Source organism: Nomascus leucogenys, chromosome 13 (assembly GCF_006542625.1).
Source record: "Nomascus leucogenys isolate Asia chromosome 13, Asia_NLE_v1, whole genome shotgun sequence".
NCBI lineage: Eukaryota > Metazoa > Chordata > Mammalia > Primates > Hylobatidae > Nomascus > Nomascus leucogenys.
In genome coordinates, this window is record NC_044393.1 from 87,864,027 (window position 1) to 87,891,996 (window position 27,970).

Genomic DNA, 27,970 nt, shown 5'->3' on the forward strand with positions numbered 1-27,970 from the left:
GGTCAAATTGATTAATCATGTTGTTCCAATCTTCTATATCCTTTCTGTATCTTTACATTTTTTGATGTGTTGCTCATAAGCCAAATACATTTTTTAAAAATCAAATCTAATAATCTTTGTCTTTTAACTGAAATATCTAGTTATTAACATTTAATGTAATTCATTATAGATCTGAATTTAGATATCTACCATCTTAAAGTTTTCTTTCTGCATGTCCTGTAAATTCTAAGTTCTTTTTTCTCCTATTTCCTACCTTCCTTTGGATTATCTTTAAGTTATTTTGCTCTTATTATTTTATATTTAAGCATTCTTTTACTGAGCCTAGAACTACACTAGAAACCTTCACTTATAACAGTCTAACATAAAGTAGCACTTTTACATCTTCCTGGACAATGGACCTTACCTCCATATTAAGAATAAGTGTAATTATTTTAGAATTTGTGTCTGATAACTCCATATCTGGATCCCCTATAGTTCTGCTTCTATTGTCTATTTCTTTTTAATTAAAAAAAAAAACTGTATTTTCTTTTCTTCTCATATGCCTGGGGGTGGGTGTGGGGGTGTGTGGAAAGGGGGCTACTGTAGCAATTATATAAAGCCAAGAGTGATGTAATCTTCTTCTAAAAGGGATGTTCATTTGTTTCTGCCAGGGAACAACCCTAATCAACTTTCAAAGCTGAGCTTTACTTCCTGCAGGGACTGATCTACTTATGATTCATCCTTACTCCTACAGCATAACCCGTAAGGGTCCAAACTCAAAACCTTTGGATGTTTACCAGGGTCTCCCTTCGTGCTTCCAGCCCCATGAGTCTGTCAAAGGCTTTGACTGGCTTCCCAGGTGCTTCTTCTGGAATCTGCAGATGTCCCTGGGGAAAAAGTGGCCCAAGAAGCAGGGCTCATGTCTCTGGATTTCCTGGATCTTGGTCCCATACTGCTTCACTGCCCTGTTAACTCTCTGGGGTTTTTAATGTTAATATCTTGTTCAGCTTTTCCAGTTGTCCTCAGCAGGAGAGTTGGTCCAAATTACCTAGCCTGTCATTACTGGAACAGAACTTAAATTCCAACTTTTTTTCCCTCCTATTCTGGTTAGATCAAGAGAATATACAACGCAGAGTTTTACATCTGCTCATATTAGCTAAAATTAGTGAGTTTATAAAGTTTTTAAAAATAGCCTATGTGAGAAAGTGATAATACATTTTGTTTTGAAAACCTTACCTTGGCAATGGACCCGTTGGGGGAGTCATTCCATAGTCTTCATATCTCTGGAAGACATACAAAAGAACATGAAGATTAATATTCAATACTTATTATAAAGTGACAACAGCAAACTTATAAATTCAGCTTTACAGGATCAACTTTCAAGAGAATTATTTTCTCATTAAAACTTAGCATGTTACCGGGCACTCTGCCACCAAGTGATGCTACAAGTTTCGGTTCGAGGACCTGCACTACCAGACTTTAGAAAACGCACAACTCATTTCTAGATCGTTCCTTCTTTTGTATATTACAACTGCAAATATGAATAGCTGACAGGCTTTCCGTGACAACTACAAATATGAATAGCTGACAGGCTTGCTGTGCCTGCTGTTCCCTACAGATCCATCTGTATCTTCTGCTGCAAACCTGTATCTTCTGCTAGAAGGCCTCATATCTTTTGCTAAAAGGCAGGCCTGAATGCCCACAATTAGCACAAGTGACTCCGACCACATGAGCCACAAAGGTCAGCAAGACCCAGTGGGTGCCCAGTACCTATTCAAATACCTCAAGCAACTCAAGTATCAAATGCTGTCTCACGTTGCAGAATGCTGCAAAAAAAGAAAACCAGAAACTAGAGAGACTCTATAAGACGAAGACAGCACGTTCTGTTTCTGGCCATTTACTGGTCCCCAGGAGATCCAGCTCTATTTTCTGCCCTTAAATTCCATAAGGTGCCCCCGTATCCTTCAATCAACTCTTTTTACTTGAGCTAACCTGAACTAGCCAAATGTTCTTTGACTAAAACAATATGCCACATGATTTAAAGAAATATACATCTAAGAGATCTGTTGTATTCCTGGTGAAATCAATATATCCCAACCCTAATATACGTGGGACTCTTATTTCAACATTTCTTTTCAATAACTGTGAATTGTTCCTTTTGGAATTAGATATTTCAGAAGAATAGTAACTATGGGCAGAGTCTGTCCAGCTGCAGTCAGTTGGAACCAATGGTTTGTCTAAGTTAGGACTAAGTCAGCCTTGCTTCTGAAGTTGCTCTAATATGATATCTTTCTTTTTATAAGCTGTCATTTACTGAATTAGTATTTTGAGTTAAGCATTGTATGAGCATTAACCCAGGCCCACAACATCTCTAAAAAAGCACTCGCTGCCTCTGTTTTATGAACGAAACCAACCCACAAAGAAATTAGGTGATTTCCTTCTAATGTCTTTTGGACTCCAAAGACCATGCTTCTCACCAATCCCCCTGCATTGCCCATGGTTTCCAAAACCAGACACTCTCCTGTGAACAAATAGCTATTTTGTGAGGGAAAAAGTCGAGGTTTTGGAGTCAGATAGACTGGCTTAACATCCCTGGGCCTATTCCTTTATGCCAAGAGAATATAATGATCTCCACATTCATAGAGTTCTAAGGGGATTATTAAATATGAAACTGTGGTCAGATTACTTCACCTTCTGACTCCCTCTGCTTCCATCCCCTTGGCTGTCATGTGGAACCTTGTGGACTTCCCCAGCTGAGGCAAAACAAGGGAAAGGGGGTTATGGATGAAGGCAGGAAGAGAAGGAAAAGAAGCCTTCATTCCTTTTCCAAATAATTAAAGGGAAATCTGAGACTACATAGAGATTATTCACAGTGCTGGTGCTTTCGGCACAGTGTGGTTTTTTAAAGCATATTTATATGCAAAATCTAAAAAAAAGTCAATGCTTACCAGTTTACCTACCAAAGTCTCAGGAGGACTTAGTGGCATACTAAGAGAAAAACAATGAAAAATAGCTGTCCACTTATTATCTGTTGTATCTTTGTAGTGCGAGGATTTCAACTCTATTCTCATCAGAAAAAGAATGTCATATTTCTAGGGACTACCTGCCCTGATGAAAAGGTTTAAAAAAAATCACAGACAGAATTTCTCTGATTCTGTTGCAGGATGGATCACACCTATATAAAAGTTTGGGGAACAAAATCGCATTTGAAGGTTTCAATCAGCTATGTATATAAAAATCCCATTTTAATGCATCCTTTTTTTCTATTCAGTATAAAACACAGGCCGACAGAGCAAGGAAGGCAAGTTAGATGGTTGGTAGAGTTTGGGATAGGCCTGAGGTAAAATAACCAGACAGTGAGGTCTGCTTGTGAAGTGTCTCAGCCCAGGGATTTGTACTTGCTACTCAAAGGACTAGTCCAGAGAGAGCTTACCTTCTCAAGGAAGCAGCAATACCAACTATCAAGTGGCCTGACTCACTGACACATAACACTCCTACCCTCGCAAAAAAGGAGTAATAATGTCATCAGATGGCAAATAAAGGCTCATGCGGTAACTGAAGGCACCTTGAAATCCACATTCCTGTGGTTTTTCTTTTTTTTAACCAAAAAAAAGCAAATAGCAGCAAATAGTGATCAGGCTCCCCTTGGCAACACTAACTTTACAATCCATTTATAAACATGTTGAAATTATATTAGATATGCACAGATAAAGCCAATGATTCTGGTTTTCCACTAGATTAAGCTGCTACCATTCTCATCCAACCACATCAGAGTAATATCAAAAGTCCACAATGAGAAAACCAGGAATAACGGTGTTTATTTAAAAAATCTTACTATGGGCTTGAATTTATAAGGCATTATCAGGGAATCTTGAATCTGTAACACCTATGAACAATGAACAAATAAGAGAAATAACAAGACAAACCTGCCAAAAATTACTGCTAAAAATTCATCAGCAGAAACCAAACAAGGAAAGCAGCAGAATCATGCTACACACTGAGCAAAGCAGTGGTCAAGGGGGAAACAAACAAACAAACAAAACAAAGATTCTGGCAGCACAATGTGGCTCCTAAGCCCATCCCCAGGATGCTCAGCATTACATTGCCACTTAGAGAGTACACTGAGGGGTGCACTGGCAGACAGGGTGAAGGGGAGGGACGGGGAATCAGGAAAAGCCTGGAAGCAGAGAGAAGTAAACAATCAGAGACCAGCAGTGAACAAGTTCAGGTCAGCTCGTGAGATGAGCCTTTCCCTTTGGAAAACGCAGGACAAGCTAAGCTAAGCGGCTGGTGGTAGGTCTTCCTCCTCTTTTCCAGTCTTCCTGTCATCCTGAGATGCATCCAAGGTGTTAGAACGTCAGCAGCTTGGCTTACTCGACACCAGTGAACCACATTTTACCTATCAGCTGCCATGCTGTGTTCGGCATCAGAACTGCTCCACCCTAACATCATACATTCAAGACCAGAGGCAGGGAGACAATTAAGAAGCTGTTGCTGAGCGATGACAGTGGCTCCATCTGATGTCATGGTGTGGATGGATTTAAGAGGAAGAATTCAACAAAGTTCTGGCATGTTTAAATGACCCCAGCTTTCCATACCTTTCCTTTGCAGCGCCTGGTCTATCATTTCAACTGCTCCCTCTCACCTGCACATCACATGTGCCTGACAAAGCCCTAGTCTTCAATCCCAATGCATATACTTGGGTACTGAATGTTCATCAGTGAAACTCGAGAACATTAATTACAGCCACTTCGATTTCATGATAGTCAATCTCAACCACCCTCAAGGCTAAGAAATAATTCCTGTGTCCCTAACCTGTGTTGTCTCATTCTCCATTAACAGGTCTTTCAAATCTCTTCTCTCCCTCAAACCTCCTGCCCTGCCACATTTCTTCTGTTATTCTCAATGGATGACTCTGCCTTCTCTGCTGTGACGATAAAAGCCATGAGATGACTGGTTCCTCAACCTTCTACCAGCCAACTACAACCTGATTTTATCTGTGCCCAACCTTTCCCTCCTCCTTCCCATTAAATTAGAAGAAGCATATCCCCTCATTTCTTTTTTTTATTATTTATTTATTTGTTTGAGAAGGAGTCTCGCTCTTCCGCCCAGGCCCGACTGCAGTGGCGCTATCTCGGCTCACTGCAATCTCCGCCTCCAGGGTTCACCCCATTCTCCTGCCTCAGCCTCCCAAGTAGCTGGGACTACAGGCGCCTGCCACCGTGCCCAGCTAATTTTGTGTGTGTGTGTGTATTTTTAGTAGAGACGGGGTTTCACCATGTTAGCCAGGATGGTCTCGATCTCCTGACCTCGTGATCCGCCCGCCTCGGCCTCCCACATATCCCCTCATTTCTAAAGAGAGCTCTTCCACTGGTACTCCAGATTCATCTCATCCCCTTTTGTGAATTGTCAGACTCTTCTTCCGCACTGGCTCAGCACCATCAGCCATTAAACATGTTGAAGGCCCGTTGATTCTTCCTCTTGGATTTATCCACTGCACTGCACTAGCTGGAGTCACCAACTCTCTCACCAAGAATATTACAACAGCTTTCTATTAGTCTGTTTCTGACCACCATTCTTCACTCTAAAATGGGACTAATCTTTCAAAAAGGCATACCTAATTATGTTTCCACCTGCTCAAAACCCTTCCATGTGCAGCCATCATCCTCAGGATGAGGTGTAGGCTCCATAATCATCAGCTTCTTGCTTTTCCTCTCCTGCCTCATGTCTCACCACTTTTAGTGCCTGCTCTGTACTGCTCAGCCAGAACTCACTTCACTGCTTAGAACATACTGTAATAGTTAATTTTATGTATCAACCTGACTGTGCCACAGGACACCCTGATATCTGGTTAAACATTCTTTCTGGGTGTGTCTGTGAGGGTGTTTCCAGAAGAGAGTAGCATTTGAATTGGTGGACAGTAAGGCAGCCCTCCCCAATATGGGCGGGCATCTTCCAATCTGTTGAAAGCTTGAATAGAAGAAAAAGGCAGAGGAAGGTTGGATTTGGGCTTCCTCTGCCTGACTGCATGAGCTGGGACATCAATCTTCTCCCATCCTTGAAGCCCCTGGTTCTCAAGCTTCCAGATTCAGACTGGAAACCACCTCTCAGGCCTTCAAACTACACCACTGGCTTCTGTGGGTTTCCAGTTTGCAGAAAGCAGATCATGGGATTCTCAGCCTTCATAATTACATGAGCCGACTCCTCGTAATAAGTAAATTTCTCTCTCTCCTCCTCACTCTCTCCATATAAACACATACGCATACACACACACACACACACACACACCCACCCACCCACCCACATACACACACACTACTAGTTCTGTTTCTCTGGAGAACCCTATTTTAAATAATAGACCCTACACACGAATGGATAAACAAATGTGATATATTCGTAAATGGAGTACTAGTATGTGCTGCTGTTTTCTTTGGGTCTATTATAAATAAATCTGCCATGATGTACAAGTCTTTGTATGAAAATATGCTTTTGTTTCTCTTGGATAAATACTTAGGAATAGAATGTTAGTTCATATGGTAGGATATATGTTTAACTTTTTAAAGAGACTGCCAAACTTTTTTTCCAAGTGGTTGTGCTATTTTACATTCCCACCAGCAGTTCATGAGACTTCCAGTTGTTTACATTCTCATCAACATAATTGTAGATTTGTTTCCACATGCAGTTTTGTCAGTTTTTGCTTAATGTATTTTGAAGCTCTAATACTATGCACATAAACACATAAGACTTTATGTCTTCCACATAAACTGACCACTTTATTATGAAATGATCCTAATCTTTAATAATATTCTTTACTATGAGCTCTATTTTGGCTAATATTAACATAGCCATTCCAGCTTTCTACCATTAGTGTTAGTATGGCATATCTTTCTCCAAACTTTTCTCCATACTTTTCCTTTTTACCTATTTGTATCTTTGTATTTAATGAAAGCTTCTTGTAGGCAGCATGTATTTGGATCTTGCTTTTTATGCAAACTGACAAGCTCTGCCCTTTAATAGGGGTGTTTAGACCATTCACATTTAATGTGATTATTGATAGGGCTGGATTTAAATCAACCATCTTGGTATCTGTTTTTCATTTTCCCCATCTGTGCTTTATCGATTTTCACTTCCTTTTCTGCCTTCTTTTTTTTTTTTTTTTTTTTTTTTTTTTTTTTTTTTTTGTGACAGAGTCTCGCTCTTTTGCCCAGGCTGGAGTGCAGTGGCATGATCTCAGCTCACTGCAACTCCGCTTCCTGGGTTCAAGCGATTCTTGTGCCTCAGCCTCCCGAGTAGCTGGGATTACAGGCACATGCCACCACACCCAGCTAATTTTTGAATTTTAGGAGAGATGTGATTTCACCATGTTGGGCCAGGATGGTCTCGATCTCCTAACCTCAGGTGATCCACCCGCCTCAGTCTCCCAAAGTGCTAGGATTACAGGTGTGAGCCACCATGCCCGGCCCCTTTTCTGCCTTCTTTTGTGCTATTTTTTATTATTTCATTTTGATTCTTTTGTTGGCTTATTAGCTAATAATAGGTTGCTTTATGGTCTATATTATGCATTTTTCACTTATCACAGTCTCCCATTAAGCACTATTATTCTACTTCCTGTATGGTATAAGAACATTAAAATAGCAAACTTCAATTTCTCCTTTCTTGGCCTTTTGTGCTGCTGTTTTAATATATTTTACTTCTATATATGTTATAACCCCCCAACAATATATGCTTATTACTTTCATTTTAAGTAGTCAATTATCTTTTTTAAAGTTTTAAATAATGAAGAGAGGGTTTTAAAAAATAATTTCCCACACACATATTGACATTTCCAGTGTTTTTCATATATGCATGTAGATCCAGGTCTTCATATGGTATCATTGTACTTCTGCCTTAAAGACTTCCTGTAACATTTCTTATAATGCAGGTCAGCTGGCGATGAATTATTTCAGCTTTTATATGTCTGAAAACGTTTTTATTTCACCTTAGTCTTTGAAAGACACTTTTACCAGATATAGATTCTAGGTTGATCATTTGGTCTTTTCGGTTCTTTGAAGATTTGTTCCACTGTCTTCTGGACAATGAGATTTCTTCTGCCATCCTTATCTTTGTTCCACTGTATATAATGTATTCTTGTTCTCTGGCTGCTTTTAAGATCTTTTTTACTCGTTTTAAGCAATTTAGACTATGGCATTTTGGGTATAGTTTTCTTCATATTTCTTGCACATAGAGTTCACCAACCAATGGATCTGTGGATTTGCAGTTTCCACCAAATTTGGAAAAATTTTGGCCATTCTATGTTTTTAAAAACAACTCTATTGGGTATGTTTGAGGTTTACAACATATTAATGGCTACATACAGACAGTAAAATGGTTACTTACAGTGAAGCAAATTAACATTTATTCTCTCACATACTTTTTTGTGACAAAAGTAGCTAAAATCTACTTATTTAACAAAATCCCCAATATAATAAAATTTTATTAACTATAGTCATTTAGTACTTTAGATCTCTAGACTTGTTCATTCTACACATCCCCTACTTTGTATCCTTTGATCTCCATCTCCCAATTTCCTTTCCCCTCCCATCTGTGGTACTTTTTTTTTAAAGATTCCACATGTAAGTGAGATCACGCAATATTTTTCTTTCTGTTTCTGGCTTATTTCACTTAGCATAGTGTCTTCCAGGACCATCCATGTTGTAGCAAATAGCAGGATCTCCTTTTTAAAGGATAAATAATATTCCATTGTATATATACACCAAAATATTTTCTTTATCCATTCATCCATCAATGGACGCTTCGGTTATTTTCATATCTTGGTTATTGTGAATAGTGCTATAATGAACATAGGAATGCAGATATCTTTACAAGGTGGTGATTTTACCTTCTTTGGGTATATACCCAGCAGAGGGATTGCTATTTTTAATTTCTTTAGAAACCTCTACACTATTTTCCATAATGGCTGTACCAATCTACATTGCCATTAACAGTGTACGAGGGTTCCCTTTTCTCTAAACCCTTGCAAAAATTTGTTATTTCTTATCTTTTTGATAATAGCCATCCTAACAAGTGTGAGGCAGTATCTCATAGAACGTTTTGTATTATTTGTTTTGTTTTGAGATACGGTCTTGCTCTGTCACCCAGGCTGCAGTTCAATGGCATGATCTTGGCTCACTGTAACCTCTGCCTCCCAGGTTCAAGTGATTCCTGTGCCTCAACCACCTTAGTAGCTGGTTACCAGCATGCGCCACCATGCCCAGCTAATTTTTGTATTTATAGTAGAAGCGGGGTGTCACCATTTTAGCCAGACTGGTCTTGAACTCCTGAGCTCAAGCAATCTGTCCACCTCCACCTCCCAAAATGCTGGGATTACAAGCATGAGCCACTGCACCCAACCTCATAGAGGTTTTAATTTGTATTTCGCTGATGATTGGTGATGTTGAACACTGTTTCATATACCTGTTGGCCATTTTTATGTCTTCTTTGGAAAAATATCTGTTCAAATCCTTTGCCCATTTTTAAATTGGATTATTTTTCTGCTATTGAGTTGTAAGAGTTTTTTAAAATAAATGTTTGATACTAAGTCCTTATGAGATATGTGGTATATGAATATTTTTTTCCAGTCTGTAGGTTGTGTTTTCACTGAAACATTTTCAACGTTTTCCTTTGCTGTACAGAGCTTTTTAGTTTGACGCAGTACCATTTACTTATTTTTGCTTCTATAACCTGAGCTTTTGGTGTGATAGATGTGATATCTAAAAAATCATTGCCAAAGTCAATATCAAGGAGTTTCCCCTATGTTCTCTTCTAGGAGTTTTATCATCTCAGGTCTTACACTTAGGTCCTTTATTCATTTTGAGTTGATTTTTGTGTCTAAGAGTCCAATTTCATTCTTTTACATCTAGAAATCTAGTTTTCCCCTCACCATTTACTAAAAAGACTATCCTTTCCCCATTATGTCCTCTTGGTGCCCTTGTCAAAAATTAGTTGACCATATACGTGTGGATTTATTTCTGGACTCTCTATTCTGTCCCATTGGTCTATGTTTCTGTTTTTATGCCGGTACCATACTGTTTTTATTACTACAGCCCACTAATTTTTTCTTCTCCAATATGTAATCTGCCTTCAATCCCATAGTGTATTTTTTCATCTCAAGAGACTGTAGTTTTCATCTCTAAGTTTGACTTTTATCCTTTAATATTTTCAATGCTTCTAGTTAATGTGTACAGTCTTTCCTCTAGCTTCTTGAATCTATGAACTCCATTGTAAGAATTCTTTTAATATCCTGTCTACTAGTTCTTTTTCTCTTTTCTTTTCTTTGAGACAGAGTCTTGCTCTGTCACCCAGGCTGGAGTGCAGTGGTGCAATCATGCAATCATGGCTCACTGTAGCCTCAGCCTCCCAGGGTCAAGTGATCCTCCCACCTTAGCTTCCTAAGTAGTGCCTAGCTAATTTTTATATTTTTTGTAGAGACAGAGTCTCACTGTGTTGCCCAAGTTGGTCTCAAACTCCTGGACTCAAGCAATCCTCCTGCCTCAGCCTCTCAAGGTGCTGGGATTACAGGTGTGAACCACCACATACAGCTTGTCTAGTAACTCTAACATCTGTATCATTTTCCTGCTTCTTTCCTTGTCTGTTTAATTTGATTTGATGCAGACATTATTAATTTTACCTTATTGAATGCTGCATATTTTTGTGTTTCTATATTCTTGAGCTTTGCTTGGGTTTAGATGTTACGGTTTTGTGGTTAGGTGGAACCAGAGCAGCTTTAAGTTGGGGCTAATTTTGCCCCATTACTGAGGCAAAACTCTTCTGAATACTCTGACTGATGTTGTATGAATTATGCAGTTTCCACCAACTGTTGGAAAAGGAACCGTATTCATCTGCTCAGGCTGCCATAACAAAATACCTTAGAAATGGTGGCCTAAAACAACAGAAACTCCAGCACTTTGGGAGGCCGAGGCAGGCGGATCATGAGGTCAGGAGATCGAGACCATCCTGGCTACATGGTGAAACCTCATCTCTACTAAAAATACAAAAAATTAGCCAGGCGAGGTGGCGGGTGCCTGTAGTCCCAGCTACTCGAGAGGCTGAGGCAGGAGAATGGCGTGAACCTGGGAGGCGGAGCTTGCAGTGAGCCAAGACTGCGCCACTGCACTCCAGCCTGGGCAACAGAGCAAGACTCTGTCTCAAAAAAAAAAACCAAAAAACAAAAAAACAAAAAAAACACACACACACAAGAACAGAAACTGATTTTCTCATAATTTTCTCGTAGTTATGGAGGCTGGAAAGTCTTACATCAACGTCTGGCAGTGTTCAGTTTCAGGTGGGCCTTTCTTCCTGGCTTGCAGACAGTTGCCTGCTCTCTGTGTCTTAACCTGGCCAGAGAGAGAGCTCTGGAGTCTCTTCCTCATCTTCTACAGGCAGCAGTTCTGTTGAATCGGGACTCTACCCTTCCAGCCTCATTTACTCTTGATTACCTCCCTAAAGGCCCTTATCTCCAACGCAGTCATATGGGGGGTTACGGCTTCAACATGTGATTTTGGGGAGGACACAGTTCAATCCATAGCAAGAGCTTATCCCCAGGCCTGTGTGAATTTTGAGGGTTGTTCCCGCTAATCCTTTTGAGGGGCTCTTTTGGGTAGTTTCTGTGTACCCATAAACTGATCAGTACTCAAACAAAGATTCTCTGCAGATGCCTAGCATCCTGCTCAGGGTATCTCTCTGCTCTCCTGCACTCTCCCTCATGAACTCCGGCTGCCTTTTCCTTCCCAGACTTCCAGACTCCATTTCTTCAACTCAGGGAGACCATGGAGCTCTGCCTGGGGTCCTACCTGCTGCGCCATGACTAGAAACTCCAGAAGTAAGCTGGGGCAACTGGAGGACTCAGTTCACTTCTCACTGATCCCCCTGTCCTTTCTTACCTAAAGTCTAATGTCAAGTCACCCAGATACTCCTTCCAGTGTTCTCAGCTGTTTCAGGAAGGAAGGTAAACCCAGCCTCTGTTCCTCCATCTGAAGCCTGTCCCATACACTTTAATTTCTGTGCCTCTGCTGTACTTCCCACCACCATGAACATCCTTCTTCAACTGAAAACCACTAATTATCCTTAGACTTCCACAGAGATGCTATTTTGTCCAGAAAAATCCATCCCAAAAGACCTCAAGGCTCTGCTAAGACGCCCCTCCCACATCAGCTCCCCCTGCCATAGCACCTTCCAGGCTGTACTGGAATTAGTTTAGATTGTCCACAGAGCCTCCACTGGAATGTAAACTGGGGGGCAGGGACCTGTACTGTGCACTACACTCTCCAGCACCTAAGCAGAGTGCCTGCGACACAGCAGGTGCTTTGTAAGTATATTTGAATGAATAAGCAAATGAGAAAACTTTAAAGTGACCCAATGGCAGCTGTTTCCACATTTATTTTACCACCGAGGTTTGTTCTGTACCATACATTTCCTGAAATATTATAAACCAACAGTTGTAATTTTGAAGATACTTGTTGGAACAAGCTATATTTTAAAATTAAAAACAGTAATGATGAGATTGAATGGTATTCTTACCCCACCCCACATGATAGCAGTTCCCCATACTGCAGGCTGTCGGCCTCCCATGCCCCAAAGGAGACTATCTCTTGCTGAAGGCTTTTACTTTGAAAATTCAAACCCATTTCAGAGATAAAAAATAATTTTACCATATGTTTATTGCCACCCAATTTCATGTAACAAGGTGGACCCAGTATAAACCCTCCCTAATAAATTCATGTTGCGACCTATTAGCTTCTCTCCAGAGTCAAATCTTAGTCCAATCATTTCATCTGAAATTAGCAGAAAATAATGTTGGCTTTACTTCCTTGAATTTTACTTCTTCTCCATCTCTCAGGAAGGTAAATTTGAAAGGACTAAGAAAAATATAAATGATAACAAAGGCAGATGAAATGCTGAAATGTCAACCTCCAAGATGGAAAGCTGACATGTGAAAGTGGTTGTCACTGTCCACAGGGGGACTGGCTGCCTACAATCTCAGAACCTCAGGAGTCTCTCCAGTACCAGGTGGCCACACAAGAAACTCAACGATTTGGATACATTCTAAACTGCAACTCTTCTGGAGACATCAACAAGAATACATTTGATGGTTACCCCATCTCCATTCAGTGACACTGTTTTGAACCCAGGAAGATGCTTCCATAAAATCCCCCTCCATCCCTCCACAAAGCAAAAGTCCTCCTGCTTTGGCCTCCTAAATTGCTGGGATTACAGGCATGAGCCTGTAAACCCACATAAATGGATACTTCCAACATTAAGAATTAATTTAGTAGAAGATAAAAACTAAGACCCATCACCCGAGTTTTAATTCTTATCAAATGCAACCACAGTTTTGTGCGGAGCGTGAAAGTCAGGCAGTCAGGCAACAAAGCTTCAACATCTTGCCCACCAGAGAATTCTAGAAGGCCAGTACTTACACTGCAGGGATTGTTGGCCGTCTGGGCTGGGCTGTAGAAGGACCCCCACTGGGTGGCTCGCCTTTCTTCCCGGGAAGGGGTGCTGTTTGCGGGCAGGCCGGGTGGGACTCCGGGGCCTACACCTGCGGCGCTGGCAGGCTGGCTGCTGGGGGCCACGAGGGCAAAGGCGTCGTCCAGGAGGGAGTGCATGGTCTGGCGTGCCTCCTCGATGGACGGCTGGGGTGGGATGTACTGGGAGGCCGGGAAGGGAAGGGCTGGATACCTCCCCAGTTCCACCGAGGATGGCGTCTGCACATCGGCTGGGAGGTCAGGATCCGACTACAGTGAGAAACGGCAAAGGAAGAATCACACATGAGTTTTTGTGGCAACCCTAAACAGTTTTCCTGACATTGAGGAAAAGTTCTATCATAAGAATTAAAAAATGACAGTTGAGGCTGCACGCAGTGGCTCACACCTTTAATTCCAGGACTTTGGGAGGCTGAGGTGGAGAAGCACTTGAGGCCAGGAGTTCGAGACCAGCCTGGGCAACAGAGTGAGACCCCATCTCTAAAAAAAAAAAAAAAGAAAGAAATTAGCCAGGTGTGGTGGTGTGTACCTGCAGTCCCAGTTACTTGGGAGGCTGAGGTGGAAGGATAGCTTGAGCCCAAGAATTTGAGCTTGCAGTAAGCTATCATCGCATCATTGTACTCCAGCCTGGATGACAGAGTGAGACCTTGTCTCAAAAAAATTAAAAAATGACAGCTGAGGAATGTGCGTTATATTTCATGGGAAGGAGAGAGGAGGCTTGAACCCGAAAAAAACTGCCAAAATTCAACAATCATTTTTTTAGCAACACTCAACTATTTACAAGGCATTTCAGTACCTGGAAGTGAACACTTTTACTGAAAGCCCCTAAACAGCCAAAAAACATATTTCAAAGTTTATGTATTGAAAAAAACTAGTAAATTTTCCATAGCTAGAAGTCAAAAAGTAAAGTAGTCTATTGACTATTAGAAAATAGTCTTACATACCCTTAAAAGATCAAAACTTTTAAAACTATACATATTAAAACTATGTATGTGGGCTGGGTGCAGTGGCTCACACCTGTAATCCCAGCAACTTGGGAGACCAAGGCAGGAAGATCATTTCCAGAGAGGCCAGGAATTTGACACTAACCTAGGCAACATAGTAAGATCCCCATCTTTACAAAAAATTGCTTAAAAGTTAGCTGAGGGTGGTGGTGAGCACTTGCAGTCCCAGTTACTCATGAGGTTGAGCCAGGAGGATCTCCTAAGCCCAGGAGGTCGAGGTTGCAGTAAGCTATGATTGCCCCACTGCACCCTAGCCTGGTAACAGAGAGACCTAGACTCTTAAAATAAAAAAAAAAAAAGCCTACGTATGTGTGCAAGCAATTACAGTATCTACTTTATGAAAACTATTCAGAATCATTTGTCTTTAAAATGAAGGTATCGCTGGATCACAAGGGTCATTAAGGTTTAAATTGGCCAGACACAGTGGCTCATGCCTGTAATCCCAGCACTTTGGGAGGCTGAGATGGGTGGATCACCTGAGGTCAGGAGTTCGAGACCAGCCTGGCCAACATGGTGAAACCTTGTCTCTACTAAAAATATAAAAATTAGCTGGGCGTAGTGGTGCACGCCTGTAATCTCAGCTACTCGGGAGGCTGAGGCAGGAGAATCGCTTGAACCCAGGAGGTGGAGGTTGCAGTGAACTGAGATTGCACTCTTGCACTCCAGCCTGGGTGACAAGAGTGAAACTCTGTCTCAAAAAAAAAAAAAAAAAAAAGAAAAAAAAAGAAAGGTTTAAATTGTGTTCTATACCTACTGTTTAAGAGGTAGAAATATAAGTAACGATAAAGATTTTTTAAATCTCATTTCCCAATACTGTTATGAACAAAACACGGTCATAATATTCGCCAGGTAAACTGTAAGAGATAAAACCAGGAGCCAATGAAGAAGAGTCGTCCTTTCTGGTCTTATAGGCTCAATGAGCCCAAACAGCATGGTGACTGCAGCAGACACAGTGAAGAGAGAAAAGGTTCTGCCCAAGGAGCTGGGGACCCCATACCCTCTGTGAGGAAGGGTGGGCGGCTTCTATCTAGAATGCTTCACTTGCCACGTGCCTGCAGTTTAGCCCAGCTAGTTGGATCACCGTACTTAAGGGGCCAAGGAAGACATTCCGTTACCCATCTGGATCAGTGAGTCTATTACAAAGATAAACTACTCTACAGATACAACCTTAACCTTAGCCCCCATCTGAAAAATGCTTCTAACAGGTGATCAGTTATTATTCCTGAAAGCGTGAAGGGCAGTAGGTTCTTAACCCCAAACTGAGAGAGAACCATACAAAACTAGTAAACCCACAGTCACCCACGGACAGGTTTTGCTTGGCCTACACACTCTTTTAATTGACAGCCATTATTTTAAACATCTGAAAATTTCATAGTAACACTCAGATTTCTGGGTTCTCTTGGCAGAGTCTGAAGCTCTGCAATGACCAGGCCCTCACGCAACACAGAAACCACCAACTGCTGTGAAGCAGCAACTGCCCTTGTGGGATGGGGTAGGTGCTCTTCTCTCCACGGCAGTCCCCACTGGCGACCTCCCTCTCTTGCACGTGACACTCTTGGGCTTATGAGTCCATTTCTCCCAACTGCAACATCCCAGTGGAGGTTCTAATAAATGAGATTTGTCACTGAGGAATTCTAAGTGAGAATCTGGGGCCCCAAGGTGGCCTCTAGTTGATGATGTCACCTTGGAAGGAACCTGTGCTCCTTTCCTTGTGAGGTGGATGAAGGTCCACAGTCATGCCCTTCTCCAATTCTTGATTTTCTTGAGCAGCAGGTGAGGAAGGCTGGTCGGCAGTGTACAACCAATCTACAGTTTACGGGTGGAAAGAAGGGAGGGTGTGTCTGGAAGAACAGCCTACTGGTAAGTAAGAGGGTTTCTCCAGAAACAGAAGCGATGTTCCTGGCAGTGATTCCGGTGACTGCCTATGTGGCTCTACTGCAAGGAAGCAAGTAGTGTGGTGACACAAAAAACTGCAGGCACAAACTGAGATTCCATTGTGGGAAAGGATCTCAGACATTTGAGTAGAGTCTCCAGCGGCTATAACCACTGCCAATCTCATTCTCAGTGGCCAGAATTTCAGAAAAGGCTAAACTTCTATACCGAGAGAGATATCTGCAGATGGGAAGGACAGTCTCCTTGGATTCCCATTGGCCCCCGTGAATCCTGCCAGAAGGCCAGGAGCTCCTGGGCCAGGACACTTCCTCTTCTGGTCCTTCACCTTCTTGTTTTCTCCTCATTTTGCAGGCAAGTCTATCAGAACTTGCAGGCCAAGAAGAGGATTTACTCAATTTCCTATATTCTAACATCTATATTTAGACTATAGATGTGTTCAGATACAGTTTATCTATCAGTCTTCAGAAATAAATGTACATCTTTTTACTGTTAGTCATCAAAGTTATGGATTTTGGTGCCTATTTTGCAGTCCTTAGTGGGTGCTGTAAGAGGGTGACCAGACAGCCTGGTTGTCCAGGACAACCTCAGTTTATGCCTGTTGTCCCACGGTAATGATTAATAGTACACCCCCTTACACTTTCAAAAGTGTCTGGATTGGATGACAAATTACATCAAACTTTTTCTGTAAAGGGCCAGACAGTAAATACTTCAGGTTTTATGAGTCATATAGTCTGTCACAACTACTCAACTCTGCCTTGCAGCAAAAACAGTCATTGATATCAAGTCAACAAATGGGTGCGGTTGCGTTGCAATAAAACTCTATTTAGGCCAGGTTTGGTGACTCGTGTCTATAATCCCAGAAATTTGGGAGGCCAAGGCAGGAGGATCACTGAGCCCAGGAGTTTGAGACCAGCCTAGGCAACAAGGTGAAGCCCCATCTCTACTAAAAATACAAAAATTAGCCAGGCAAGGCAGCATGCGCCTGTAATCCCAGCTACTTGGGAGGCTCAGGTGGGAGGATCACCTGAACTTGGGGAGGTCGAGGCTGCAGTGAGCCGTGATTGCACCACTGCACTCCAGCCTGGGCAACAGAGCTGGAGTGTCTCAAAAAAAAAAATTACTACAAAAACAGGCAGCTGGCTGGATTTCTACCAAGGCCTGAATTATAATGGTCACCCTCATTACAAGGAACCAAGGAATATTTCTCTTGGCCTTAGGAGAACACACTGCTCAAGGAGAAGATACTTTTGAGGGGAAAGTGGAAAATTCAAGGTAATTCAAAAACACATAGTACTTCCCTAGTATAGGCTTGAAGATGCAAAAAACAAAACAAAACAAAAAAACCCTGTACATGTACCACTGATTCTAAAATAAAAGTTGAGGGAAAAAAAGACAAACTACCTAAGAAAAGATAAGTTCTGAAACAGGCATTCTCTTTTAAAGTGTTTCAGAATTCGAAATCTGAGGAAGGTTTTTATTTTGGGGAAATCTTTTAAAAAAGAAGCCACTGAAGGCAAGCAGCCTCTGGGGTGGTGTCTTCCAGGAAGACGCTGCTCTGCACCCACAGGAGGACGAATCCCTGCACTCTCTGCTAAGGGAAAAAGGAAGAAAACGATGCTGCAAAGCTACCGCGAAAGAAGGCTGATCTAGAGTCACTGAAGCAGGCAAATGAAGACAGCCAGGAGAAGCCAGGTTCCTCCCCATAAAAAACTCCATCATTTAAAAAAATCAAAGGGAGGGGGACTGAGAGGGTCCCCCACAAATTCCTTTGAGAGAGGAGCCCAGGTTGGCTGGAGAAGTGAAGGGGCAAGAAGGGATGCTGCCCTTCTATCTGTTAGGTCCACACCACAGCAAGTCTCCACTTGGCACAGACAAAAGCTCCGGGTGGCAACCCTGGGGAGCCCTCTCCAGATCAAGCCAAACCCCACAGATGCCCAAATACCCCCAGAACCCAACACAGCACAAGAGCACCACCTACTGTAAGAGCAGCCATGCACCACATTTAGAAAGTAACAGGAACTACTCAATTCCTTGTACTGAGGAAGACAGTAGTTTCATTTACAGACAGCCCAACTCTCTGAAATCACACCGATCCCCATGAGTAGGTCAAGAAGGTGGGTCTTTAAGACCCTAGAAATACCATAAGTTCCTAAGGAAAAGTCTCGTTCTTTCAGATGATCATAATTGAGTTGTATTTAGGCCCCATCCCAGTGTAACGTTTGCACATTTGTGTAATTATATTTAGCGTATTTAAGTGCTTGTTATTTATATAATTTAGGAGAAAAATACAAACCTCAACTAAGAAATGGCTGGTTGTATAAGCTCTATCTAAAGCGATCACATCCATCACAAATCCCTTCTCAAAGGCTGTGCTTTTTGCTAACGTGTCTCTAAACCAGGCTGGCTCTGGGAGTGCCTCCAGGAGACGAAAGGGGCCTGCTGCGGCAAGGCAGGGCTCTCCTGGTATGGAGTTTAGGACGCCCTGTGTTTCCCAGTGCTGCCGGAGTTAGCAGCACCTGGCTCGCCCTCTCTGTCTTGGGGTATCTTTGTGTCTGTATTTCTCATGGGTTGTTAAGTGAAGCTGGTTCTCTCTCCCCTACTCAATGCAGTCTGTGTGTATGTATCTTACGCTATCAATATCTGCCTTTAACACTTCAAGCAAATCTGTCTGGACCTCTTTTACTTTGGAAAAAAATAATCCTTTATTTATTTATTTATTTATTTATTTAGAGACAGGGTTTTGCTCTGTCACCCAGGCTGGAGTGCAGTGGTGCAATCAAAGCTCACTGCAGCCTCAACCTCATGGGCTGAAGCAATTCTCCCACCTCAGCCTCCCAAGTAGCTGGGATTACAGGCATGCACCACCATGCCTGGCTAATTTCTGTATTTTTTGGAGAGACGGGGTTTTGCTATATTGCCCAGGCTGGTCTCCAACACCTGGGCTCAAGCGATCCGCCCACCTCAGCCTCCCAAAGTGCTGGCATTACAGGTCTGAGCCACCACTCATTATTTCTTAATTTCCATTAACCTCTTTCTCCCATAAAAGCAAAATATATATATATGCAAATACGCTATCTTCTTAGCACTCCAAGGACAGTACAGTGAAATAAAACCCTAAATATCCCTCCTCTCATTAGGAAACCCAGCCAGGCTAGCTCAGTCAGTAGAGCATGAGACTCTTGATCTCAGGGTCATGCCCTCATACCTGTAATCCTAGCACTGTGGGAGGCCAAGGCGGGAGGATCACTTGAGGCCAGGAGTTTGAGACCAGCCTGGGCAACATGCTGAGACCCCATCTCTACAAAAATTTTTAAAATTAGCTGGGCATGGTGGCACATGCCTATGGTCCTAGCTACTCAGCAGGCTGAGGTGGGAGAATTACTTAAGCCCAGGAGATTGAGGCTGCAGTGAGCCTGGATCACACCGCTGCACTCCAGCCTGGGCAACAGAGTAAGACCCTGTCTCAAAAAAATAAAAATAAAAATAAACAACAAAACCAAATAACTCTCTGACTAGGGAGAAGGAAAAAAACCTTGAGGATATTTCTCTCTCTCTGTTTTCCAGTTAACCTCAAAAAAAGTCCCACTGTGAAGTCTGAGAGAACGGGGCTTACGTATAGAGAGGAAAAACACGGAGTGTGTTTCCAGAGGTGGCACTCGGCAGCACCCTGGTTGACAGGACTCAAGTCTCCCCTCAGAAGGGGTGGCACCCCACCCCACCCACTTCATGACCTAGAGGGCCCTGGTGCATCAGCCACCAGCCATCAGGCACCGACACCACACAGGGCGGCAGCCAGTGCTGCTGCTTCTCCTCCCTCTTCAGCACATCTTTCTAGGAGCCGCCCCACCCCAGTTCCAGAAACCGGAGTCGGTGGCACGCACTGGGCATCCGATGTAGGCCGAGTTGTGGACGCCGGGGGGCCTCCTGTAGGTGCCATCACTGTCCGTGGTGATGAGCCGGTCCTTCTCAGCGTCGGCAGGACAGCCATTGACCTGGTGTTTCCGGCGAGGCTTGGGGGAACGTTTTATCCGTGAGCTGCCAGGAAAAAGAGAAATTATCTTCGTAGGAAATCACCCTTTTTGCCACTGACTTATCAACTAAACACTAAGTACCCTGAGTACCTAGGATGTGCTAGGCTAGCCCCTGGAAACACCCCATAGGATAATAATGCCATGTACAACACAGTCTGTGCTCTAAGGAAGCTCAGAGCCTACCTCAACAGACCTATTAACCCACGTGGAGCAACACAGAATGATACAAAGCCATTTGTAATTGTGACATTATTTAGCTGTATAGACATTCAGTAAAGAAGTCAGTGGGAGCCATTAGTCCCATGGGGCTAGAACTAGGTCTTTTTTATTTTATTATTCTTTTTTTGAGACATAGTCTCACACTGTCACCCAGGCTGGAGTGGAATGGCGCGATCTCGGCTCACTGCAACCTCCACTTCCCAGGTTCAAACAATTCTCCTGCCTCAGCCTCCTGAGTAGCTGGGATTATAGGCGCCTGCCACCACGCCCAGTTAATTTTTGTATCTTTAGTAGAGGCGGGGTTTCACCATATTGGCCAGGCTGGTGTTGAACTCCTGACCTCGTGATCCCCCTGCCTTGGCCTCCCAAAGTGCTGGAATTATAGGCGTGAGCCAGCACGCCGGGCCCAGAGCTAGGTCTTGAAGAATGAATGGGACGTGAAGCCAGGGAGGATGTGGGAAGTGGGTGTCAGGGGCAGAAACAGCAGGCAGGTGAATGTTCAGGGGATACCAGGCCGTCTCCTGGGTGGCAGTTCTGTCCGTGTAGCTGACTTGTGAAAAAGAGCTGGAGTGGAGGGGCAGGGCCGGCCTGCGATGGGAGCACGGGACCCACCTGGCAGGCAACAAGAGCCACCTCAGGTTTTGAGCAAAGAAAGACATACATGAGATCCGTGTTTAAGGAAAACGCATCTATGTCGGGGGCGGGAGTCTGGGAGACCAGGGGAAGGTAAGACCCCAGACCCTGCAGGCAGCTGTGAGAAAACCAACGAAGATCTGCTGGGCACCGGTCTGGATGGCTCCGGGAGATGAAAACATTGGAGGTGACAGAGTGGGAGGTGAGGAAGAGCCAAGGACACCACAGAAGGAGCCAGTGTGGGAAGGGAAAGGGTGAGCGCAGTTTTAGACAGGCTAAATTGGCAGAGACAGATTAAGCCCCAGGAAATGCCCCGAGGCAGGCAGAGGGGCAGAGGTGAGAACAAGGCACCGCCTCCCACACCAAGGTGACCCTCAGCCAGGGTAAGCCTTCCGAGTGGCCTCCACATCCTTCTGTGCATGAGCCCCTTCAACTGTCTTCAGAGACCTCCACGTGAACACGGATGGGGTCCTTCTGTCACAGGCCCTGCAGTAGCAGAGGGGCTCCTGTCCTGCCCCCCGCAGCACCTCTGCGCGCCCGCCCCCGCTGCCTAGCTGCAGGACCCCAGCCCACCTCTTCCTGGGCTCTATGAACACGGAGGGCACACTGGCCGTGGGGTCCAGGATCTTGTCGATCTGCATCTGTGCCCTGCGGTACACCCGGTGTCGCTCCTTGGTGTCGCCCGAGGACAGGTCATCCACCACCGGGAACTCATAGTGCCCGCGGCGCTTGGCGCGCAGGCGGATCTTGTTGCGATGGTGCTCGATCTCAGATTTGTGCCGCAGTGCGGTCTGAATCTGAGGAAGGGTGAGGGAGAGAAAGACAGCCATAGAGGTCCCGGGAGGCTTCTGGGACACACACTTTGCAAAGTCTTTGATTTATTTATTTTTATGTTTATTTATTTATTTGACACAGAGTCTCACTCTGTTGCCCAGGCTGGAGTGCAATGGCATGATCTAAGCTCACTGCAACCTCCACTTCCCAGGTTCAAGTGATTCTCCTGCCTCAGCCTGCCAAGTAGCTGGGATTACAGGCACGCATCATCATGCCCAGTTCATTTTTTGTACTGTTAGTAGAGATGGGGTTTCTCTATGTTGGCCAGGCTGGTCTCGAACTCCTGACCTGAAATGACACGCCGACCTCAACCTCCCAAAGTGCTGGGATTACAGGTGTGAGCCACCACGCCCGGCCAGCAAAGCCTTCTAGGAGCACCTTCCTTCTATGCTCCTCTCCTCTGACCCACACTTAACTTGCTGTCTGTAAGCTCCACGGAGTCACTGAGAGAGCGACAGGCACAGCCCAAGGAGGAGCAGAGACCCTGCCATCCCCCGAGCTTTACCCTCAAGCACTGCGTGGTGCACTGGAGTCTTGTCACCATCCCCCAAAGCAGGGAAAAAAAGTCACTCGAACCTTGGAAATCGGCCAATGACAACTTTAAAGAGACATCTGATAACCAGAAAAGAATAAATATTTTCCTCCTTTAGCGATCTTTAATAAATAGGACTGACATACAAAGAAGATAATTACCTAGTGTCACCGAAACAAGCTCCCTGACATGAGACACCCTGCCCCCAGAATGGTATCCCCAAAGACGGAGACCTGAACTGGGTCGTAGCGTGAGGAGGATTAGAAGCTGAAGTGGCTCTTTCTGAGGAGGGCAGCCCCTGGTTGGCCACACTAACACTTTTCTGCATGTCTGTCAATGCGCCCGAGTGTCCATACACAGTATCTGATCTCCGACAAGCCTGATGTTTTACATTAAGAATAATGCTAAATGACGAGTTGATGGGTGCAGGAAATCAACATGGCACATGGATACATATGTAACAAACCTACACATTGTGCACATGTACCCTAAAACCTAAAGTATAATTAAAAAAAAAAAAAAAAAGAATCCTTGTCAGCAGCTTATGCCTTTAGTAACCAGTTGACACTGTACCTTGCACTCATTTTCAAACACTGACCAAATCAGAGTGTGAGTTTTTTTTTTGTTTTTTTGTTTTTTTCTTTTTTTTTGAGATGGAGTCTCACTCTGTCACCCAGGCTGGAGTGCAGTGGCAAGATCCCGGCTCAGCACAAACTCCCCCTCCCGGGTTCAAGTGATTCTCCTGCCTCAGCCTCCTGAGCAGCTGGGATTACAGGAACCCACCGCCACCATGCCCAGCTAATTTTGTATTTTTAGTAGAGACGGCATTTCACCATGTTGGCCAGGCTGGTCTCAAACTCCCGACCTCAGGCGATCTGCCTGCCTTGGCCTCCCCAAGTGCTGGGATTACAGGCATAAGCCACCGCGCTTAGCCGAGTTTTTTAATTAACAGACTTTTAAATAAAAGCAAATACCTCTTTGTTGATTTTATTGGTTTCTGCCACTCGGTCAGCTGGGGAGGGGCGCTGGAAAGGAGGTGCCGGGATCGGCTGCATGGCAATAAGCTGGATCTTACTGGGGACCCGCCGGCTAGCCTCCGGGGGGCGGGAGATCCTGTCCACATGCTCGAAGATGGAGGCTGATGAGTGCTGCTCATTTCCCGAACTGGGCAGTGGTGGCCCTGGAACAGAAGGAAAAGCAAAACATATACACAAAGTCATTTAAAGAAACTGCAACTAATCAAAACTGTGAATTATTCTTTAAAGAATCCTTGGATGGGCCCCTGACCAAAAATACATCCCCACTGCAGTAGCAGAGTGTTTACAATTTCACTCTCTGAGCTTAAATAGTCTGGGCTATATACTGTATCCTCTAACTTCATTAAAAATTACAAGTACCCTGAGAAGAGATGTGAGGAAATCATTATGACACTGTGTTAAAAACTGCACTGTTTTGTCTAACTGTGGTTCAAAATCTTCAGTCAGAAAGAATACAGGACAGAAGGAGCTGAAGTTGCTCAGCAGTCAATAAGCCATTCACAGAACTCTCAGAAAACACATTTATAGCGGCTCTGAACTATTGCTACCATCTGGGAGGGAGCTCGCCGGAGTGACACAAATTCAGCTGCCAAGGCAATGTCGTACTGCAGAGAAAACAGAAGACCAGTACATGCAGGCAGATACCAGTTAACAATGACCACTTCTGGCTTTTCAGTTCTGATGTGGAAAGAAAACAAAGTTGAAGACACATAAGAAGAAAAAACCTGTTGCTTGCAGGGAATTAGTTCCTACTTTATTTTTATTTTTATTAATTTATTTTTTATTTTTTTGAGACGGAGTCTCACTCTGTCCCCTAGGCTGGAGTGCAGTGGCATGATCTCAGCTCACTGCAACCTTCACCTCCCAGGTTCAAGTGATTCTCCTGCCTCAGCCTCCTGAGTAGCTGGAATTACAGGTGCATGCCACCACGCCTAGCTAACTTTTGTATTAATACTTTTAGTAGAGACAGGGTTTCACGATATTGACCAAGTTGGTCTTGAACTCCTGGCCTTAAGTGATCCACCTGTCTCGGCCTCCCAAAGTGCTGGGATTACAGGTGGGAGCCACCGTGCCTGGCGCTAGTTCCTACTTTAAAAACAGGTGAAGAGTACATGTATAAATGGTTACATGGCAAATTTTAGGCCCTCTATATTTAACCACAATAATTTTCTTAAAAACTAATCAGGACTGTGAAAAAAAAAAGAAATTCAGATGCACAAAAAAAGACAGAAAAGAAACACTTAAAAATGTTAACAGAGACTGAATCTTCACATGATGGGTGATTCTTCCCATTGTCTTTTATTTTTGATAATGAGGATTTTCTGTAATAAGTATTATTTTTATAGTAGAGATAATCCCAATACACTTTAATTTTGAAAAGATAAAGAGAAAAATGAAGACGGGCTGAGTAGAAACAGCTAGCTACTCACACTTAAGAAGATCAACTGGCCAGGCACAGTGGCTCATGCCTGTAATCCCAGCACTTTGAGAGGCTGAGGCAAGAGGATTGCTTGAGCCCAGGAGTTTGAGACCAGTCTGGGCAACATAGTAAGACCTTGTCTCTACAATTTTTTTTTAATTAGTTGGACGCGGTGACACATGTCTGTAGTCCTAGTCACTCAGGAGGCTGAGGTGGGAGGATCCCTTAAGCCCAGGAGGTAGAGGTTGCAGTGAGCCGAGATCACATCTCTGCATTCCAGCCTGGGTGACAGAGTGAGACCCTGTGCCCCCTCCCCCCAAAAAAAACATCAACTGATGCCCTTCTTCTAATCAGCCACAGTCACTTCTGGATGCTGCTTTCAAATAAATGGCCAGCAGGCTGACAAGGGGAATAAGCGCATGCAGAAACTGCTTCTAAACAAAAGCCTAACATTTGAAACTTCAAAATATAAGTGAAAAACACAAAGGTCTCTCCTCAGTGTAAAAAACATAGATGAGCAAAGCAGTAAGCAGCAGCAGTTGATGTTTCATATAAGGAAAGCACAGCATGGCAATGTAAGTCTGTATTTTCTCTCAATTTGAATTACATTCATTATCCCAAGCAATTAGAAGTTATTTGTGTGATTCTGAATGAATGATGTCTGTCTGAGCCAGGGGGCACCATTGTCTGGATTCCAGCTATGCTCAAGCTTTCTCTCCTGGCCCCACACCTAGAAGGAACCTGAGTATTTGTGCACTTGTGCAATGGAAGCACAGCCAGGCACCACCATTCCTCGGTGGCAGCTACTCAAGTTGCAGGCATAATGCCTAAAAGGAGATCATGAGCTTCTCCAGACAGGCTAGCCCTGCTAACCCAGACTTATAGAGTAACAATAAATGTCACAGAGGGTAGCCCATTAAGCTACTGATACCTAGAAGTGCGATCACTTTCCTCCAGGGTGGCAGAGACCTCTGGGTTGCTGGGAGACAAAGGTGACAGGCATAAAAAAAAAAAAAGGCCCCTCCCTACTGGGCTGTCAGCCCTGCCTGGGTACCACTGGAGCGGCAGCCTGAGACTGGGCTCCTGTCCAGAGCCCGGCTCACCCGCTCCCACTGTAGTCACGGCCCTTGCTTCATCCTCGCTGAACTGTTCATAGACTGCAAGCAGAGGAGGGGATGCACAGATCCCGGGCCACTCTACAGAGCTGAGGGACCAAGCGGAGGAGAGGAAATAAGAGGTGCAGAAAATCTTCCAGCTTCCATACTGCCCAGAACCCAGTCCTTCAACATGGCTGAAAAGAGGGGCTTTTAATTTTTTTACATATACATATAATATATATCACACATATATATATAATTATATCACACATTATATATTATGATTATTTTGTTTATAGAACTGTATATTATATGTAATATATTATATAATTAGTAATTAGTAATATATGACTATTATATTAGTAATTATATTACATATTACATACTTCTATGTCATATATTAATATATATAATTATATAATATATATTATTGTTTGTTATGCATTGCACAATTTTTCTAAAAAAGCTCCCCGGGTAATAATGATTAGTACAAAGTACAATGGACATACAGAGATTAATGCTGTGTGAATCCTGCCTTAAGGCAAGTAGGAACTTGGGATTAAAACCCTTTTCTCTTCAATTATTTTTTAAAAGTAATGACATAAATTTTACTATATAGTCAAGATACCTATTGTACCTCATGGTAACTATAATTAACAACAATATATTGTATACTTGAAAACAGCTAAGAGAGTAGATTTTAAGTGTTATCACAAAAAATAAGTATGTGAGGTAATGTATATGTTAAATAGCTTGATTTAGCCATTTCACAATGCATACACATATCAAAACATCATCATTTAGCCACAAGAAAGAATGAAATCCTGCCATTTACAGCAATATGGATGAGCTTGGATGACATTAAGTAAAATAGGCCAGGCAAGGAAGGATAAACACTGCACTGTTCTTGCTCATATGTGGAAACTGGAAAGTTGATCTAGAAGTGGAGAGTAGACTAGTGGTTACTTGAGGCTGGGAAGGGAAGAGGAGGGACATAGACAAAAGTTGGTTAACAGATACAAAAGCACAACCAGAGGCTGGACATTGTGGCTCTCGCCTGTAATCCCAGCACTTTGATAGGCTGAGGCGGGAGGGTAACTTGAGCCCAGGAGTTCTAGACCAGCCTGGGCAACATGGAGAAACCCCATCTCTACAAAAAATAACCCAGCGTGGTGGTGTACACCTGCAGGCCCAGCTACTCAGGAGGCTGAGAAGGGATGATCACCTGAGCCTGGGAGGTCAAGGCTGCAGTGAGCCATGACTGCACCACTGCACCCCAGCCGGGGCAATAGAGTGAGACTGTGTCTCAAAAAAATAAAAATAAAAGTGCACAGCTAGAGAGGAGGAATGGGTTGAGCACCTGTAGGCACTGTAGGGTAACTCTAATAATTTATTGCGTATTTTCGATTAGCTTGAAGAGCAGATTTTGAATGTTCCCAAGGCAAAGTAATGATTACTTTGTGGTGACAGATATGCTAATTACCCTGATTTGATCATCACACAGTATATTCATACATGGAAATATCACAATGTCCCCCATAAATATTTGTAAGTATTATGTGCCAACTAAAAATAATAAAAGCAAAAAACACATCATGTTGTACACCATAAATTTATATGTTTTCTTACCATCAGTTAAAATATAAATAAAAATCTTAAAAAGAAAGAAAAAGGCTGGGCATGGTGGCTCATGCCTATAATCCCAGCACCTTGGAAGGCTAAGGCAGGAGGATCGCTTGAGCCCAGGAGTTCAAAACCAGCCTGGGCAACA

At 43.4% G+C, this 27,970-nt stretch overlaps 1 protein-coding gene across 2 annotated transcripts in view; it reads right to left on the reverse strand.

The window, feature by feature from the left end:
* Positions 1-27,970, reverse strand: part of KIAA1549 (KIAA1549 ortholog) — a 150,293-nt gene that overhangs the window by 14,367 nt on the left and 107,956 nt on the right. For both annotated transcript variants that reach the window (XM_030826082.1, XM_030826081.1), the window contains exons 13-17: positions 23,620-23,825; positions 21,853-22,076; positions 20,278-20,431; positions 13,434-13,751; positions 1,216-1,262 (exon numbers count right to left, since the gene is read on the reverse strand). In XM_030826082.1, the coding sequence (XP_030681942.1) occupies positions 1,216-1,262; positions 13,434-13,751; positions 20,278-20,431; positions 21,853-22,076; positions 23,620-23,825 (949 nt within the window). The remainder of the gene's footprint in view (positions 1-1,215; positions 1,263-13,433; positions 13,752-20,277; positions 20,432-21,852; positions 22,077-23,619; positions 23,826-27,970) is intronic.